We start from the raw sequence: 19,150 nt of genomic DNA, 5'->3' as shown, positions 1-19,150 counted from the left end.
AAATCGATTTATTTTTTTCCACTATGTCCTTTCTCTCTGATACATATTTTGTATGGATGTTAACTCCATGTCCCATTAAGTTAACCCATAGACGAGACATAGATGTATGAGTTAACCCCGTGGATGTATAATTGTCTACCAGCTGTTTACCGACGTAACCACAATGGCATTTCAGCTGCTTCAACTTGAAGTGCACGGCCTACCGGGGAGTTTCTAGCTGACCGGTTCGGGAGTTTAACATAGTTAGGGGCTTCATTTTACTTTTATTGAATATATTTTTTTTTCTAAATGAAACATGTTTTTGTTTAATTTAAAGTAGGTAGGTTAAATTATTTTCGACGCACAAGGGTTAGGGTCGGAAAGCGGCTTATATATATTGTGCATAGGAACTAGGAACCATGTATAGTATCTGGTCGGAACCAAGATGAATTTTGTTTAGCGCGGAATGGATACGTACGGCGGGCAGTTTAAACTACCGGATGTGATGTTTAGGACAAAAGCGTCACTGTTTTTTTTTTCAGGTTGGCAGGATTTCTGGCGATAAACAAAACATAGTGTTGATTTAGCTAGTCTTCTTGCGCTACTTTTTCCTAAAATTATTTGCATTGTTTTACTTTTTAAACTGTTAGATGGCTGTCTAAGTCGTAATGGTTGTAAATATATGCAACACAATGAAGCTAATATAAACTAACGTTAGCTAATATCAACTAGCACGGCTAACGTAGCTAACGTTAGTTGGTTAGCTAGTTGTTAGCCACCTGCTTTTTGGGAAATGTCCATTTGAGGAAAATGAAGAGAAAAGTGGCCAAATTAAGACTGAGTCCTAACGAAGAGGCTCGGATAATACGAGAGGAGCATGACAGGAGGAGAAAACTTCGAATACAGCAGGTAAACTAATGTCAGATGATAATAACATGAGTTAATTTCAGCGATTTTTCAGCTTTTTTCTCAAAATAACGAGTTAGTACCGTTAACGTTATCCTAAAATTAGTTAGTATCTCAAAATGTGTTGTGTTGTGTTTTAAACGTTTTTTAAGCTACCTTTATGAAAACGCCTCTCTGAATAGTTTTCAAAAGCATCTGTTATTTTGAGACTGAGTATGCGTGTATATGTTTGCATTGACCTCCAGGTGCGGGAGCAGCAGCGGTACATCGCTCTGCAGATCCGCCGAGAGGTTGAGCAGAGACGGCAGCGTGAGCTGGAGCAGCTGGAGGAGGAGCTGAGGAAGGACTGGGAGCGACAGCAGAGGGAGAAACTCGACACACTGCAGAATCTATACCAGGAGAGCCTCCAGCTTCTCGGTCAGGGACACAGGAGTGCAAAAGAACATGTGAGATAACATTTATGTTGCTGGTTGAACACAATACACCTGTTGAAGCTGTCACTACCCTTTGGAACATTTTAGCCACTGTTGAGTTAGTTGCTCAGTGCAAACAATATGTAAGATGAATTTGGAGACACTGAAACTGACATTATCAAAGACCAAACCAAGGAGAACATCTGAAATGAAAATGTCAAGAAAACGCATCACATGATAACAACTTCACTAGAAGATGAACAAAGTGTCCAAATCATTGAATTTTTGTGTAGTGATTTTGATTTCTTTGCACAAGGAACCCGACTTGGCCGCCATAGCTCAGAGGGAGGAGGAAAATCATGTCAAAGCAGAGGAGCGTTATCGAGAAGCCTTAAAGGATCTCAAATCGCAAAGGCTTAAAGATAATGAGACACAAAGCCGGTAAGCAGCATCACCAACATTTGCTTGAAAGACGTTTACATGTTTGAATTTGATCACAAATAGCTGAACATTAAGTCTATTCCTTTGCTTCTCTGTAGATCCATCAATGCCAGGAAGAAGGCACTACAGGCAGAAAAGGAAAGATCAGCAAAAGTGGCCAGCCTCCCACCGCCTCTTCCAAACCCCATTCAGGTGATTTGTGCAATCAGTAATATAATTTACATTTTTTTCTGTTGGCCTGACAACACCTGGATTTAGCTGACTTTTCACTTTATGGTAAGAATCAGTCCGCGCCTGAGGCTATGTGAATGCAGCCTTAGGCACGATCTCTCTATTTCTCTTCCCAACACACAACTAAGCATTGCTACCGATCTGTTTTGTCTTATCCTGTTTACAAAGCTTTCCAAGTTACAAAGTTTAGGTTCTGGGTGGAGTCAAGGTAACCTTGTGTTGTTTCTCATTCAATCAGAGCATTGATTCCAAGAAGCCACATGTAGTAAAGAAATCTGATGTAAGTGCCTTTGCTGCCACGCATTATCACATGCCTGAGAGCACAGTGGACAGAGAGGAAGACACAGAGCAGGTAATCCTCTGATTTATTGTATGCACTTAACCCCATGGCTTGTTTGTCTCCCTTTTATCAGAGTTGTCTAATCTGCACATGTGTCTACAGCCTAATGCCCATGAGGAAGCTGAGCTGGAGGGGAGGAGACTGCAGGACTTACAGAGGGAGGAAAAGAGGAGGAGAGAAGAGCAGCTTGAGAAGGCTCATCTCCGAGGGAAAGAAGCTCTGAGGAGGGAACATCTCGTGCAGGTACAATTTATTTGTTACTTGATGAACAGATAAGATGCCAACATTGAGCATGTGTATCTGACAGAAGATTTGCTCTGATTTACTTGCCATCACTGTTGCAAACACTGCTGACTGACAGCAAGACAACACCATTCACCAAAGTAAGAAGGCTGACCTTTAATGCAAAGATTGTAGTGGTTTGTATGGTATTACTAAGACCCTGTTTACACTTGGTTTAAAATGTGTTTTGTTTTGTTATCCGAGAACAAGTGGATACAGGACGCATTTTAAAACCAAGTGTAAACAGGGTTTAATTGTTGCATTTGTGTCATAGCAACAGAACACCAGTTCCTAGTGCAGTCCTTCATAGGAAAATGAGTTAGTACCAGAATAAAACGTTTCCCCTAAGCATGTAGTCTTGTATTAGAGTGCCAAGAGAGATAACAAATGTTTAGGGTGAATATACAATCTGTTTTTATTCTCTTTTAGGATCGTGAACGCTTGCTTGTTGAACTGGAGCACATGCAGCAGACCGACCTGCTGAGGAGGAGACAGCAGGTCTCACAAATGCCTCCTCAGATTTTCCAGCCTCTCTATAAGAGACAGGAGACAAGGGAGGACTTCCAGAGGGAGATAGAGTTTGCCTTTGAGGACATGTACACTGGAGAGAGGAGTAAGGACTGTTCATGAGAGAAGTATTTACCTATGAATGTGTTTTGTAACAAATAATCAGAAATACAAGTATGTGTCATCAGATTTCAGCACTTTTAGCTTTTCTTAACATCATGCAAATCATTTTAAAGTAGCCAGAATTTAGCCAGATATAGCATACATGTATAGTTGTAGAGGAGCCTTATTAAACCTCGGCTGTGTCTGATGCCAGGGGTTAAAGGAGATCTGGTGGTCCAGCTGGTACCCGAGCCTCTGCCAGCTCTGTCCACAGGCAGCCAGGACCAAGAGCTGGACGTCACACTGGATGAAATCGCCACACAAGAAACAAGAAACCCACAACATGACACTGATCAGGATGCTGGAGGCACTGAGCAGGAAACATCTGCTCAAGGTGAAGAGAAGCACCACATACACATTAAACCTAAATGTATTTGTCTTTTAAGGGTTGTAACAAGATTTATTTTTAAAAGTAAAGTGCCAGTTACTTTCTGGCATTTACACAAAACCAATACACACATTGTGGTTTACTGTTATATATACATTTAAGTTCAAGCCCCTTACATTTACCAACCCTGAATACAATCGGACTGTTCTGTGTGATCTGCTTGATGTTATTTTCTTGAAACTCATCTTTACTAAGCCAGAACTGCATTCAGCGTTTTTCTTTACTTGCAGTGGAGCCGTCCAAAGCTGCTCCAAGACGGGCGTTGAAGAAACTCCTGGATCGTATCCGGAGCCAGAGGAATCAGTGGACTGACCACAACAGTCATGTGCCTGCAGCCGATTCACCGACGGCTGTCACCGATCAGATCCCAGAGCGGGACACAACCATCGACACAGGCTCTCTGACCAGCGAGGAGAAAGACACACTGCCCCCCGTCGAGCGTCCTGAGCCTGCCCCCTCACCCCCGGGTAAGTCATTCACTGTCAACAGCTGTATTACAATTCATCTAGAAGGCCATGCACAATGTGATACAGTTTCTGTTTTCTTCTTTCATTATTTTCACATTTTTCCCCCTATTTACACAAATGAATCTGGTCTTTGGCAAGCTCTATATTAATAGTGATTATTAAAGCTATACAAATGTGTTCTAAATGTGTTTTTATTTATATCTTCATCTGTTTGTAAAATATAATTGTATGGTCAAAGTGATTCAGACTAGAGCCCGACCGATATATCGGCGGGCTGATATAAGGCATTTTCCAAACTATCGGTTTCAGCATTTATAAATGAATATTTAAAAAATAAAATAAAAACGGATGAAACCCCTTCAACCATGTTCTGAGTGTTGGCATTGCATAGTTGTCCTCCAGAGGGTGTTCTACAACCTCCCTTTTGGCTACACCTTGATTTTTTTTTGTTTTGTTATTGTGTTGTTATTGTGTTTTTGACTTTTATACATTTTATTTATCAGAACTTTTAATATATTTTGATGTTCTGTTGTGACAATAAAACAAACAAGTTTATTTTTAAACTGCATTATCATATTATTTTAGTGGGGACTCATAAATAACTACAAATAACTAATGTTAGGGAAATCTGTTTGTTTTGTTACGCATTTCTGGATTATTTATTTTTTTAAATATATATCGGCCGATGTATCAGATCAAATCACCAAATATTTGTATCGATATTGGCCTTAAAAATCCCTTATCGATGGGCTCTAGTTCAGACTACTTCTGGGCTACAGTTATCCCAACTGTTTCTTTCTTTGGGGTTTTAATTCATTCTTCTAAAATTTGAAATCTATTCCTGTTTTGATTTCCAAACATACTGTACATCCCTGAGGCAAAAAGTTACAATACTTAGTTGTTGTAAGATAATAATTATTTTCTGTTTTTCTTGTATTTAATTGGACCAGTGTTGGAGACAACAGGACATTCAACTGCAGCAGATACTCTACTTCCTGATGTACATGGCAACAGAATCCAAGAGTTTGAAGAACGAAAAAAAAGGGTTTGTGTTGATTCCCATTTATATGATACAGAGCAGGAACAATTTTTGTACATGTACACATAGGCAGGAGCAGGTAATCAGACAGGTTTAAATGCTTGTACTGTATACCCAGTGACAGTTGTTAGACCACATTAACACGGAGAAACATGCAGTGTTCTGTCATGCCTACTAACATTGTAAATCACTCTTGTTTTCTTATTTGTGAAGGCACAGACGTTAATTTGATAGCTGCTTGTCTATCTGCATTCCACACACAAATGACATCAAAAAATGAAGTTATAGGAAGCAGAAAGTTGATAATTTAGCGCTGAGTTTTACACTACACCAAGGTACTGTAATTTGACGCTTTGTCAGAGAGGTTATTCTGTATGTGTCTGGTTCTATTGTTATCCCAAAAGCTTCATGCGTTGTTTTTTTTTTTTTGTGATTGGTCGTTATTCATTGATACAGGTGTTCCTCATAACTCAATTAGTCTAGCCTCTATCTGAAGCATGAGCGGGTTGAGCAGGGTGCAGTTACATCTCCCTCTGCGTTACAATTTGTTCCTCCTTTGAACATGTTTGATTTGTTTGGGCTTTCACTTTTCAGTCCAGCTGCAATGTCTCAACTTTTGTTATCTTTAAGACAACTGATGCCTCAAATGTTTTTTTTTCTTTTCTCATTTTTTTTTTCTTCCCAGGAAGAGGAGCTCGAAAGGCAGAAGCAGCAGCAGGTGGTTTTGCTCCAGGAGCTGGAAGAGCAGAACGCCAAATTGGAGCAGCTGCTGCTTGAGGCCCAGCAGGAGAGAGAAGATTTGAAGGCAGTTGTGACACAGCGACTTCCTATTAACCAAACAAAACTACCTGTCCATGACCAGGAAGCCACCTCTGTCACTCCTGGTCTAGTCACTGAGGTAGGCTCTTTGATACAATATCAAAGATATCCTAAGTTAACCTGTTCTCATATTTCCTTTTAATATTCCTGCCAAATTAAAATTATTTACAGGTATTGCTGTGTCATCCTTTTAAAGACAGTGGTTCCCAACCTTTTTTCCTTGGCGCCCCCCCCCCTACTCATGTCTAAGAAAACATGAGTATGTACCTCAACGAAACCGAAGTTGAGGTAACTCTTTTTTGATACAGAGGAGTTATCAGCACTTTTACGTTAAGGTTAAGAGGTTAACACTAAGAGGTCCCAGAGATTTGGCCTACTAAGTAGCCTGCCTACAATTTTAAGCGAGAACAAAAATATATGGTTTTTATACAGACTTTTGTATAAATTATATATTCTAGTGTATTATCATAATTTGTTTAACATGTGCACATATATTTTTTTATTTTATTTTTTTTTTTTTTTACCTCAACCTCAAACCAGATAAAGACTTGTGCACCCCTTTCCATCTTTGCTCCCAGGTTGGGAGCCACTGCTTTAAGATATTATAAAGTGTGGTCTGTCTAGAACAATTACTTCAGTGATGGATAATTGCTACTTCTGCACTCTACAGCTGGTGCCTCCTGCAGGTGAAGATGACCACGACAGAAGGATTAGAGAATATCAACAGCGGTTGCTGGAACAAAACAGGTGTTTAAAGCCTGAACATAAACTACTTTCTTGTTAACAATTCACATTCATCCCTTTTGCCATGTAGTTATTCTTTAAAGTAGTATCTCAACATGTGACAGAATATTTAACCCTTCATATGTCCTTACTTACTTTTACTGTCACTATATTTATCACAACCATTCCTCAAATAATACAGCTTTAGAGGATCTTAGTGTAGGGGGTGCCGATGCTGTACAGATTGTAAAGCCCTTTAAGGCAGATTTGTGATGTTGGGCTGTTTTTAAATAAGAGTTTTATTCTTTTTGACCACCTTTTTTTATTTTAGAATTCACCAGAGGTCAGTGGAGGTGGCTCGTCAGCGCCTGGAGGAATACCAGCGAGCTCTACGAATTCGTCACAACATGGCCGCCACATCGTCGCTATCTGCTGTTGTGCCTTCAGTCCTAATTCGCCCACGTCTGCACAGTGCTCAGTCTGTGCATCTTCCAGCTCCTCTGCAACTCCCTACAACTCCTGCAGTGCAAGAATACACCCACACCAAATCACAAACCTCTGTGGAAGTTCCTACAAGAGAGTCTGACATGTTGGCTTCACCTCTGCGACTTCCTAGCTCCAATGTAAGCGTTGGCTCCAAGTTGCTGCCAGATGAAGTTGAATCTATTGCGAGCAGTCAGAGGAACCAGAGACCAGATGTCACTGCCTGGCTGACTAACAACATAATGGAAAGAGTAACAGAGCACCTTAAAGAGAGATTGAGACCCTCCTCAGAGCCACTGCCTTCCAAACTGTTCCCAACACATCACTCAACCGGCATCCCACTCCAGCCAACCTCTGAACCCATCCAAGCCATTAGCCCGATGAGCGTCACAGATGGTGCAACTCTGGTTCCAGGACATGCAGCGGTTATGCCTGGGACCTTGCTACATGGCTCCCTGTGGACTGGGTCTCTGAACTCCAGAGATAACGACGACATGGAGAGGCAGAGACGAGAACTGCAGGAGGCCCAGAGACGGGGGCTGCAGCAGAGACAGCAAGAGGAGGAGAAGCAGAGACGAGAGCTGCAGGAGGTCCAGAGAAGGGTGCTGGAGCGGAGGGAGGCAATGGCGCTGCAGCAGAGACAGCAAGAGGAAGAGAAGCAGAGACGAGAACTGCAGGAGGTCCAGAGAAGGGTGCTGGAGCGGAGGGAGGCAATGGCGCTGCAGCAGAGACAGCAAGAGGAAGAGAGGCAGAGACAGGAAGAGCAGCGACAGAGACAGGAAGTGGAGATGGAGCAGATCAGGAGGCAAAAGGAGACATTGCAAGCTCTGATTCATACTGATGCACAAGTAAGTGAGGGGACTATTACGGCCCTGGTGTTTCTGTTGTAGTACAGTAGACAAAGTATAGTTTCTACACAAAACATAGATAAAACAGAAGTAATAAGTAGAAAGATCCCCTTCAGCTGGTTTGAGCCTCCTTTGATTGCAAGAGTGAACTCTGCTCAAGAGCCCTTTTTAAATATATTGCAGGGTGACCTTTAGCTCACCCAGTAAGAGCGTACGCCCCATGTAGGCTGAGTCCTTTGCAGCGGCCTGGGTTCGAGTCTGACCTGCGGCCCTTTGCTGGGTGTCATCCCCCATCTCTCTCCCACCTTTGCTGTCTATTTATTGTCACTATCTAATAAAGGGAAAAGGCCCCAAAAAAGATCTTTAAAAAAGTGTGTGTGTGTGTGGAGCGATGATGTAAAATTACTGAACCTGAAATGTATTTAATTAAAAATACGTTCCATGATGGTTTCTACACTTGAACTGAGCTCTGTGTGTGTGTGTGTGTGTGTGTGTGTGTGTGTGTGTGTGTGTGTGTGTGAGTGAGAGAATGTGTGCCGAAATGTTTGAGTGCGTCTTTGCGTGAGTGTGTGCGTGTCTTTGTTTCTGTACACTGAGCGATGATGTGAAATTACCTGACCTGAAGTGTATTGAATTACAAATACATTCCATGATGGTTTCTACACTTGAACTGAGCTCAGTCAGTACAGTTACATACACACCAATATTCCGCTATTATTCCAAATATGACAATATTCCCAATTTGATACAGGTCATCTATGTACAAATAAGGCCCTTTTCCAAATATAGCTTTTTCCGATTAAGACGTGGGATATTCCGGTAGTATTCAGGTTTTGGAGGCATTCATTGGACATGTATACAGCGCATTCGGAATATGTGTCTCAATCGGGGGGGGTTTTCACCGCAGGCTTGCGGTCAGCTCTGTGCGTTGCTCTGGTTGCTGTACACAAACCAACCAGCCAACCGTTTGCAAGGCTGCAGACCAGATAAGAAGGAGAAACACAGCTACTTTTAATCATTATCAAAACCTTGGATATCAACAGGTTTTTGGATATGCGCACACATCGCTACGCCGACCTTTTCAAGAAGCTGGTTGAAGGAATGAAAGAGGGACGCTGTGTTCGCACTGTCCAACAAGTCCGCAACCGCTGGTAAACTTTGAAATAATCGTTTCTGGCACGGCTACATGTAAACGGGGATATTAGTGGAATATATACTTTCATTAGCCATGTAAACAGCTTAGTCAGAATATCGTCTTTTTCGGAATTGGGGCAAAAACAGGAATATTGTGTGCATGTTAACGTACTGAGTGAGTCTGTGTTAATGTATGAATTTGTATCAAATAACTTTTCTGATGCATTTTCTTACCCACAGCCAGTCCCAGAGGCTGCCAGTGAAGTGTTAGTTTCAGAGAACATCGGTCAGACCCGCCTGAAATTACTTGCGTCCCTGCTGAGAGCTATAGAGGAGTCTAACGGAGGATCTTTATCACACCTAGAAGACCCTCAGGAGAGAGATGGCTCCTCTCCGCAACCGCCATCTAACAGTGGTGAGACAGGTAACTGACATGTCAGATTGCACAGTTTTTGTTTTTTTTTTCACACAATTTCCATTTAACTTCAGAATGGAAAACCTTTTCCACTTAATTTATTTACCCTTTTGAGTTTCGTAATCTTGCCAAAACGTGCCATGTTGTCCCTTGCTGTTTTATTCAGTACTGGTTATTAAAATTAATTGAGTGGATTTACACATTTCCCATTAAACTAACTAATAAAGCATTGTTTTAATGCTAGTAGCATTTAAATACAAAACTGTACTTCTGAATAATTGATTGTGTTGCACTTCCATTACAAATTAAATGGCCTGCACTTAAAGTAACCGTAAAAACGCTGCAGTATCATCAAAATTGTAGAGTTAATGTTTTATTTTCCATTTAGATCTCATATCTCGGAGCAATGTTCCTGCTGGACCTGCCCCGGTGTCAGTCCTCCCCTCAGGACTCCTCCTCCCTCCACCTCCTCCTCCTCGAGCAGCAAAGCCCCCGGTGACCCGCGTCAGGCCTGGCATCATAGACATGATGACTGAACAACATGAGCTTAGTGCCATTCAAGAGGTTGAGACACCAGCCGACACCAGCCAAGTCACAGGTCAGATCAGTGCCAGAAACGCACGAATAACTCAGATTTTTCAATGGGCATGTCTGTGCTGCGTTCTGGTTTGTTCCGCCCTCGCAGATTTCATATATATAAAAATCTCTCTACAAGCACTTTACAGAACAATTCCGTGTTTATTAGGCTAGTATCTACCTTCCATTTCAAGCACTCCTGTAATTAAACTCCATACCTTCTCTTTTCTGGTGTTGTCTTATACCAAAGATTTGTAATGTCTATTATGTTTTTCCACCTCCAAGATGAGTCTCTCGTCGTCCGTGGTGTTGTGGAGGAGACATATACGATATTGGGGGGGTGTCTTTTAGTAAATACACTCACTGTTTCACTTCCTACCCGGCTGTTCGAACGGCTCGCGTGAAAATAGCCCTGCTGCGTATCTTTAGTGGAGAGGAGAGACGCTTCATGCATGCTTCTGGGACGCTCCGTGGCGCAGCTGGTGGAATAGCAAGCATTGATTTGAATGGCAGCGATTGCTCGCGGGGGTCACATCACCTCCGGAACGCGGCGTAGACGCTCAGAGTGGAAAATAAGGTTAACTGCACACACGTGGGTTGTTGATGTGTCCTATCTTCAGGTCCAGAGGATAGTGTGAAGGTTCCTCCACACACTTTGGACAGGGATCTGCAAGAGGATTCAGAGTCGTCTGTGGCCTCTGACACGTCCCAGCAGACACCCTCTTGGTCCAGCAGTGGGCAGCGGACTGCTGAACGATCAACCGGCTCTGGAACAAGCTCAGGGAGATCCAGCAATGTCATCTGGAGAGAGAGGCAGCTGATGGGGGCAGGAACATCTCCAGAATCCTCAGAGTCTGGTATGTAGATGGCAGGTGAAGAGTGATGAGATGAAGAATACAGATGAGAGAAAAATGCTAGCATTTGATACATAATAATGGGGCAAAAATTAAGAGATTTCCCCTTGGTTGGAATATTGTTTTCCAGATTTAGTCCGGAGGACAATCTCACCACCTTCCTCTGACTCTGGGAGAGGAGCTGACTACTCTGGTCCTGCAATCACAAGTTACAGATCCCCCACAGAGGTAACCAGAACAACTGAAGATGTACTAAACTTAGTCCTTTCTTCTCTTTTAAGTCATCAACATTGTGGCAAACCTTTGCAGCAGATGCTGATAAGAAAGTTACAAGGGAAAGAACAGTTTTGGTCCATATGCAGTGATGGAGCATCTGGCTGCTCTCTGTTGGAGATAATCTTTCTGTTTTAATTTCATGTTGCAAATTGTCAACTTTAATGTAAGCGTTTTCCCTCTGTAAATTGCAGTTTGAGTGATGATTTTGCACACATTTTGCCAGCATTCTACAGACACCAGTGATAATAGTACTAATTAGATTAGTGATAAAACCAGCCAAATCTGAGCCTCTGGCTTTGATTATGTTTGTGAAGCTTTTATATTGTCTCTGTCTGGCTTCCTTTTTATGGTGTGTATGTAAGAGTAAGTGTGAGTACGTGGTTGTGGTGTTTTGTTTCTGTACACTGAGCGATGATGTGAAATTACTGGACCTGATGTGTTTAATTAAAGATACGTTTAATGAGGGCTTCTACACTTGAACTGAGCTCAGTGGGTCTGTGTGCATGTCTTATTCCAAATACAAATTTACGTCATTTCACTACAGTAAATAAGTACACTGCCTAAAATTTAAAAATACATTTTGTGAATCGGTCTCTAAAAGTGTGTGTTTGTGTGTGTACCCCACCTGAAGTGTATTTAATAAAAAAATACGTTTCATGATGGTTTCTACACTTGAACTGAGCTCATTGAGTATGTGTACATGAATGGGTTCTCTAATCTGTTATGGTTATCTCCTTTACACATTTATTTTCTGTGTGTGTGTGTGTGTCAGTCTGCACATAGGCCTCCTGATTCTGACTGCCTCTCCTCCACCACCATCTCCACCGGCAGCTACATCACCTCCGATCCTGAGCAAAACGTAAACACTGGTAAGGGACAGCAGGATCGTGTCTTGTATCACGCGGTTCTTTTGTTGTTTGTTCCTGATTTTTGACCATGTGGTTGATTGTGCTTTGAATGTTGTGGAAAATCTTGGAAAATGTAACGGAAAGTATGAGAATTTCACAGTACGATAACCGTCTAAGAATAATATCACGGTATACGGTAGTACACAATTATCATCAGTTACAATTACCCTTAAAGGAATGAAAACGGAAGGGTTTTTTGGTTAAACAAAAGCTTTATTATAATTGAAACTTAAAGCCATTTTTTATGGAAGTCATGACAGTCTCCCTTTTTAAAAAAAAAAAAAAAAAAAAAAAAACCCGAATCAATACCGTAGAGAAGCCGTCAATTTTCATACCATGGTATTCCATGAAACTGGTATACTGCTGCAACCCTAGCTGAAACAATGAAGTACCATGTTTAAATCACCTTACCAACGTGACTTGGCTCTTCATTGTTCACAAGAGAATCTGAGTGTGTGCCTCAAATTATTGAGCATTATTGTGTGACCTGTTGGAATATGCTTCGTTCTGCAGTCTGTTGAGTGCTGCTGTGCATGAATGTGGTTGTTATATTTATCATTATTAAGGTGACAATATGTACACATGACCTTTTATTTAATGTGTGTATACACCAGGCAACATGCTGATTGCGTTTCTAACTTTATTATAGCCTTAATCTAACTTTTTTTTTTTTTTTCTTCTCTCCCACTTCTTCATTAAGATAAATCCCCGTCTCTGAGACGTTTAGAACAAGGAGCAGATTTACTCGACGTTTCCTCTCCAGCCGGTCAAAGCTTCGGTATTAAGGAAAGCTCGACTGAAGGCCATCCTGGTTTGGCTGTAGACTCTCTGTTTAATGACAGCAGCATCCAGCACATTATAGACCGATACACAAGGGAGCTAAACATCTCACTCAGCACTGCTGGCAAAACCACAGGTATACAAATACTGCACACATTTACAAGAGTATCGTTTCTCTCTTCAGCTTGATAGATTGATGGCCGCATCTGTGTTAGTTTACTGCAATTATTTAAAACACCTGAGTAAGTGTGATGGTAAAAGTTAAGATCGGTATGCTTTTAGCAAACTACTACTACTTTTTACAGTGTGTCTTGCGACCACGTCTGAAAATGTTTGTATATGTTTATACCGGCTACACTCAAAGGCAAGGCAAAGAAATCTGCATTCGAATAGCGGGACGAGATGCGATAACCATACCACCATACTCATCTAGGGCACTCAAGCTGTTTCACTTAGTTGTACACACAAAAAGTGACACATAGCGAGGTGTGATTCCAACAGCTGAAATGTGTGTGTTAGTGTTCAACTGCATCATGTTAGTACAGTGTCTTGTTTCTTCTTTGTTGGCCTGCAGACAGTGAATCCTCATATATGGAAGAAACCGGCTCTTCAGTTTCCCAGCAGTCTTTGGTTCGAGTCTCGGAGAGGAGAGGGGAGGATGAAAGCTCTACGCCTCATCAGTCTCTTCCCTCAGACACCGCAGGAGCACGGAGGAGTGGCCTGGTCAGTGACTTGCAATCCTTATTTTTTAATTAAAAGTTGTAACACTGATGTTTTTTGTGGCCACTTGGGGAAATTATTTATAACTTGTTAACAATTAAAAACGATAAACTTACAAGGTTGGCGGCTCAATCCCAGGTCGTCCGGCCACATGTCAAAGTGTCCCTGAGCAAGACACTGAACCCCAAGTTGCTCCGCGGACGCTGTATGTATAGCTGTCCACTGCTCCTACTCCTAATACTTAGGATGGGTTAAATGCAGTAATAGTGTAAAAGTAAAAGTGTGACTATTAAGGAATAATGTTTGTTAAAGGATCTGCAAAAAGTATTATATGGTGTTCTGAGCTTTAAACAGTTTGACTTTGACTATGCATATTTTCCATTTTATTTCAGAACATATCATAAATGGTAGTCAGTTATAAATATTTTTGCTGTCAAATAAATACCCAACATTTTATTTATTTTTTTGCTACAGGAATGGGACAATACAGTCAATCCGATCCTGGAGCAGTTCTCAGGCGAGGACACGTCACTGGCTGTGGACCAAGAGCAGGACTCTTTCAGACCTCTGATTGGCCAGCTGGCAGACCAGTCATCCTGTCTCGCTGTTGACCAGAGGGACTCAGCCATGGAGCGTCTGGTCGGTCACCCATCGGCTCACTCGTCCATGATTGGTCAGCTAACCGGTCGGCCTGTTTCAATGAGCTTTGAACAAGGTGGATGGGATTCCACTCTGAGTCGAATGATTGGTCGACTCTCCCATCAGTCCAGCTCTCATTGGCTGAGTGGTGGGCAGGACTTTTATGCCGGTCAGCTGATGGGTCAGATGCCATTGGAACAGTCGACCACATGGTTGGATGAGAGCAGAATGAGACCGCTGGTCGGGGAGCTGGATGAGTCTGCAGGGCAGCACAGTGGAGGCTCAGGTAAAGAAAGTCGATGAGGACTCCACCCTAGTGATTAACTTAAATAAGTTCATGATGGCCATTTCCCATTGTTAAACAATTAATGGATAAATAGAAATTAATTAATCAAATGGACTGTTAGTTGCATTTGTAGTTGAAACATTATCCATTGGTAACATCTATTGATGCTATTTTTTATGTTTAGTTAGGCAGTGAACCCTCAATTCACACAGCTCTTTATGAATGAATACAGTTGAGTTAAGTGAGTTGCTCGGAGTCAGTTTATATCAGCATATTTAATGTGAGCGTTATCACGAATACACTGCTGTTCAAAAGTTTATAATAACTATTTTAACAGAGATAAAGACGGTATAATTCAGACAATAAACGTATTATGTGAAATAGTTTTGGCACCAAAAGAACTAAATGATTCAAACTTCCATTTAGTCAATGTCCCACAGTGTTGCAAGTCAGGGGAGAATACTGTTGGAACTTGAACTTTGAATTTGTTTTCCAGTCCAGAAAAGCGTCAGACACCTTTTTAACTTTATTGAAGCACAACGTGCTCTAAATATTGAGCTGTGTTTTTCTTTGGGTCCTCTGCAGACTTCTCAATGGTTAGATTGAAGAGGTTTAAACTGTGATTTGTCAGGCCATAGCATGTTCAGCTGATATTATTTGTTATAGGCTGCATTATTGAGCACTTGACACTGAAACAGAAAACTGTTAGTATTTAAATCTGCACACATATTGATGCTAAGCTTCCAGTTTCTTTTACCAACTGGACCCAATCAAGCTTTGTGGCAGAAGATTACAAACGTGTGTCCCTGCTCTACTTCAAAAAAAAAAAAAGTTTGTCATCTTATCTGCTGTTTTTAGATGGAGGAACCCATGTAGATATTGGTGTCTCCACTGAGGCCAGAGGGCCGTCACACCCAGTGTTGCCTCCTGAAGCCTCGTCACACAGTGCTTCTGTCCCGGCTGTGAACCCACATCCGCAGGACCAAACCAACATGGAACCGGGCCCAGAGAGGACTGAAGGTGAGGCATAAAATAGTGAATTCTAATTCTGTGTGTGTGTGGTGAATTCAGGAAACTTGAAGCAAAAAGAGTCAAATGTGTTCATGCAGTTCTTTTAACTAATGTCTTTGCATGTATGGTTCTTACCTAGTTAGAAACTGAAATGTGCTTTATGTTCATGTTTATCACCATCTTTAGTGTTTCCAGGTTCAGACTCATTCCACCCGCTTCTGGCTGAGGTCACCCACAACGAAACAGCAGACCCCTCCATGACCTTTCACCAGCCCGAACACGATGGGCCCACCTCCCCTGAAGGACAGCCAGCTAGCGGGGGAAGCCGTGTTTCCACACCTTCTGAGGAGTTTGAAATCCACACGGTTGAGTCTGAACCTTCACCTGAGCGCCTCAGAACAGAGGATCCGTCCAGCTGCATAGCAGATTCCCCTGCCTTGCAGGAATCCTTCTTCCAGCTCACCACCTCCCAGTACCAACCCCGTGAATCTGTCCTCATAGTGTCTCCCACCATGATGTCACCAGAGGGAGCGGATGCAGACAGAAACGGCATTTCTGAAAGGCTTGGAGATTCAGTCCCATTCAGCGACCTCTGTCCTGTCTCAGATAAGATATGGGTACGATTGTGCTTTCTTCTTCACCTTGGTACACTTTGAAAAAAGGGCACTGCATTGCCACGCTTCAACTGCAGGCTGTTATTTGTAGAATCTAAAATCAGTTTATTTTGGAAAATGACAGCTTAGTGCTTATAAACCGTGTTGTCCTCTCTTGCTTATTGTTCTAACTTGTGTGCTGAGTTGTGTGCCTGTCGTCTATTCCCGTCTATCAGGAGGCCGCCAGTGAGAAGGGGATCCTGGAGCAGTCAGAGATAACACTAGTGAGCCTGACAGATACCACGCTGCAGGACCAAGAGACGACCATCACTGAGGACGAGGGAATTTGGGAAGACAAACATCCAGATGGAGCGAGGGAAGAGGGACAGAAAGGCCATGAGACAGAGGTGACTGTCTATACACGTTTTTGACTTTAGCTGCAGGCGTCTTTCAGATCTCTGAACACAAACCCTGTCTTCTCTAGGAGACGGAATCCACGTTGTCACCGGATGAGACTCCAGAGGACAAGAACCAAACACACCCAGGTAAATAAATCACAACAGTTACCGACTCAGTATATCTAACTGAGATATAACACTGATGGGAGTGCTGCATGTGTGAGCTGCTGAATTGTGGAGAAACTTAAATATGGATGTGATCAGGAACTAAAAAGCAGTACCAGTAATTCAATTTCATTTTGTGTATAGTGTCAAATCATAACAGATGTTATCTCAGGACACTTTACAGATAGCGTAGGTAATTTACAGACACCTAACAATGTCCCCCAAGAGCATGCATTTGGTCTGACAGCAACCAGGAAAAACAGGCAGAAACCTCCCACAGAACCTAGTTCTTGGTGGTTGGCCATCTGACGCGACCGGTTGGGGGGCGATAATATCGACAAATGCATTTTTTTCTTGCATCCTTTTTTCAGTCAGAACATTGTAAACTCGTGAAACTTTTCCTCCCTAGATTCAGTGATGCTCCTGGAGTTTCAGTGGGGTCCTAGCAGAGGCCTGCAGGAGGTCCACCACGAGAAGCGCAGAGCGCTGCTCCAGAGATCGTCCCGCAGGGTGGAGGAAATTAAGGCTAAAGCGACTCTTGCCAAGATTCAACCTGAGATCCAAGCTCCATCTGAAGCCGGAGAGCAGTCTAAAGCTAAGGAGTCTCAACCAGTCACCTATAAGGAAAAGTTGAAGACAGAACCTCAACATAAGACTAATACCAAGTCAAAGGGGGGACAGGCTGAACTGCATCAAACTACTGAGAAATCTGGTTTTATCAAGCAGAAAAAGCCCCAGCTTCCCCCTCCAGGTATCTTAACTTTATACCATTGGACACTTTGAGTCATCTCACTTTAAGTACCACGAGCCCTACATTTGTATCATGGGTTGCAAAAACAGACTAACCATACAGGCCCACAAGTTGGAGCCGTTTGTTAGGTACCTAAGGAACAGTTTTTTAAAATGTACCTTGATGAAAACTACTAGTCCCTACTCACTCACAATTATCCCAGTTATTCACCTCCCTGAAATGTCTTTAATCTGATATAACACCCAGCTGGCTCTGTGCTGTACTACATGTTGTATGGCTTTCTTGAGGAAAATAATGACTGGTTAAGTTTCATTTGAATGCCAGCCATAAGTCGATGCTTTGTAAAGTGGTCAGCAACAATCTGTCCAAACATTAAGTCATTTTCTGTGTTTCCTCAGTGAGCGATCTCAGGCTGAAAAAGGTGGACGAGGTGAAGAGCTGCACACCGGAGCAAAGGAAACTGGATGTCTTTGAGATGCACCAGAGAACTCAGAGGTACTGCTACAATATTAGCTTTAACCTCTACACTGTATACTGTGGAGTTAATGTTGCTTCTCCGTACTACTACTTCTAATTGACTAATTACTGAAGGGTAAAATCCAAAACTTGATGACTTGCATTAAAAGGGAACAGCACCTAAATTATGAATTCCAACATGTGAGGTGACCTCTTGCTCACCCAGTAAGAGCAGTCGCCCCATGTAGGCAGAGTCCTTTGCAGCGGCCCGGGTTCGAGTCCGACCTGCGTGTCATCCCCCTTCTCTCTCCCACCTTTCCTGTCTATCCACTGTCACTATCAAATAAAGGGAAAAGCCCCAAAAATAATCTTTAAAACATAAGAATTCCAACATGTTTTCATGGCCTAGGAAAGTTCAATTAATATTTTATCATGATCTACTCTCTCAAAGACAGAAACCAGGGTCTCAAACTTGTGATATCAGGTAAAAAGTCTGGAGCTCCTCCTTTTAAAAAAAATGAATGTTGATTTTGTGGACCCACAGAATGTTTCTTTATTTTACTGGTGTTCTCAGTTCTGACACAGCACGTGTACAGTATACTCCAAACATTCCCCTGGGTGCTCTGTGTCATCTATTACATCTTTCCCAATTCATTGTCTATGGAGCAGTTCCAGAGTTCATACCACACTGACAAATTTAAGTTTTAGCACTCTAGTTTTTGAATACGGGAGCGTTGTTCACATTGCAGCGTATGTGTCTCTGCAGACTGTATAAGCAGCTGGAAGAAGTGAAGCTTCAGCAAGCAATCAGGAACAGACAGGAAGCTTGTGCAAAAAACAGACTGAAGGCCAAGGAGTTCCACAAGGTAAAACACCTGAATCATGAGTGTTTGAGAAAATGTTTTTTAAAGATGATGCTTATTACAGAACTGTGAGCACCACATTTTGTTTTAGTTGCATGAAACCTGAGTTGAATATTTTTCTACCATCTCTTCGCAGAAAACGTTACAGAAACTTCGTGCCAAGCAGACGCAGACACTGTTGTGAATGTGTTCTAGTTCTACTTTTGTAAGTTTTTGTATAATTTAAGTTTTATCAATAAAGCATTAAGTTATTTTAATCCGCCTTTTGTTAAATCATTTTAGAAAATAACAGGTCAA

At 42.1% G+C, this 19,150-nt stretch overlaps 1 protein-coding gene across 4 annotated transcripts; it reads left to right on the top strand.

Annotated features, from left to right (window-relative positions):
* Positions 1–489: 489 nt before the first annotated feature.
* On the top strand, positions 490–19,110 carry cep295 (centrosomal protein 295). Of its 4 annotated transcripts, none has more exons than XM_078247042.1 (29): positions 490–888; positions 1,131–1,331; positions 1,615–1,739; positions 1,838–1,931; positions 2,209–2,322; positions 2,413–2,553; positions 3,022–3,205; positions 3,416–3,595; positions 3,880–4,116; positions 5,067–5,161; positions 5,841–6,053; positions 6,645–6,721; positions 7,029–8,028; positions 9,403–9,577; positions 9,966–10,175; positions 10,774–11,010; positions 11,138–11,235; positions 12,056–12,152; positions 12,892–13,107; positions 13,546–13,694; positions 14,166–14,616; positions 15,475–15,636; positions 15,814–16,244; positions 16,457–16,627; positions 16,705–16,765; positions 17,193–17,534; positions 17,933–18,029; positions 18,757–18,856; positions 18,990–19,110. In XM_078247042.1, the coding sequence occupies exons 1-29, from the start codon at positions 790–792 to the stop codon at positions 19,035–19,037; spliced, it is 5,805 nt and encodes a 1,934-aa protein (XP_078103168.1). In that variant the 5' UTR covers positions 490–789; the 3' UTR covers positions 19,038–19,110. The 4 variants fall into 4 exon arrangements, with proteins under 4 accessions (XP_078103168.1, XP_078103167.1, XP_078103166.1 ...); XM_078247041.1 differs by having other exon boundaries at positions 9,403–9,586; positions 15,823–16,244; XM_078247040.1 differs by having other exon boundaries at positions 9,403–9,586.
* The last annotated feature ends 40 nt before the right edge of the window (positions 19,111–19,150 follow it).

This window comes from Sander vitreus, chromosome 3 (assembly GCF_031162955.1).
Source record: "Sander vitreus isolate 19-12246 chromosome 3, sanVit1, whole genome shotgun sequence".
In the NCBI taxonomy this organism is placed as follows: domain Eukaryota; kingdom Metazoa; phylum Chordata; class Actinopteri; order Perciformes; family Percidae; genus Sander; species Sander vitreus.
Note: the sequence above shows the minus strand (reverse complement) of the source record. Positions and strands in the feature narration are given on the sequence as shown.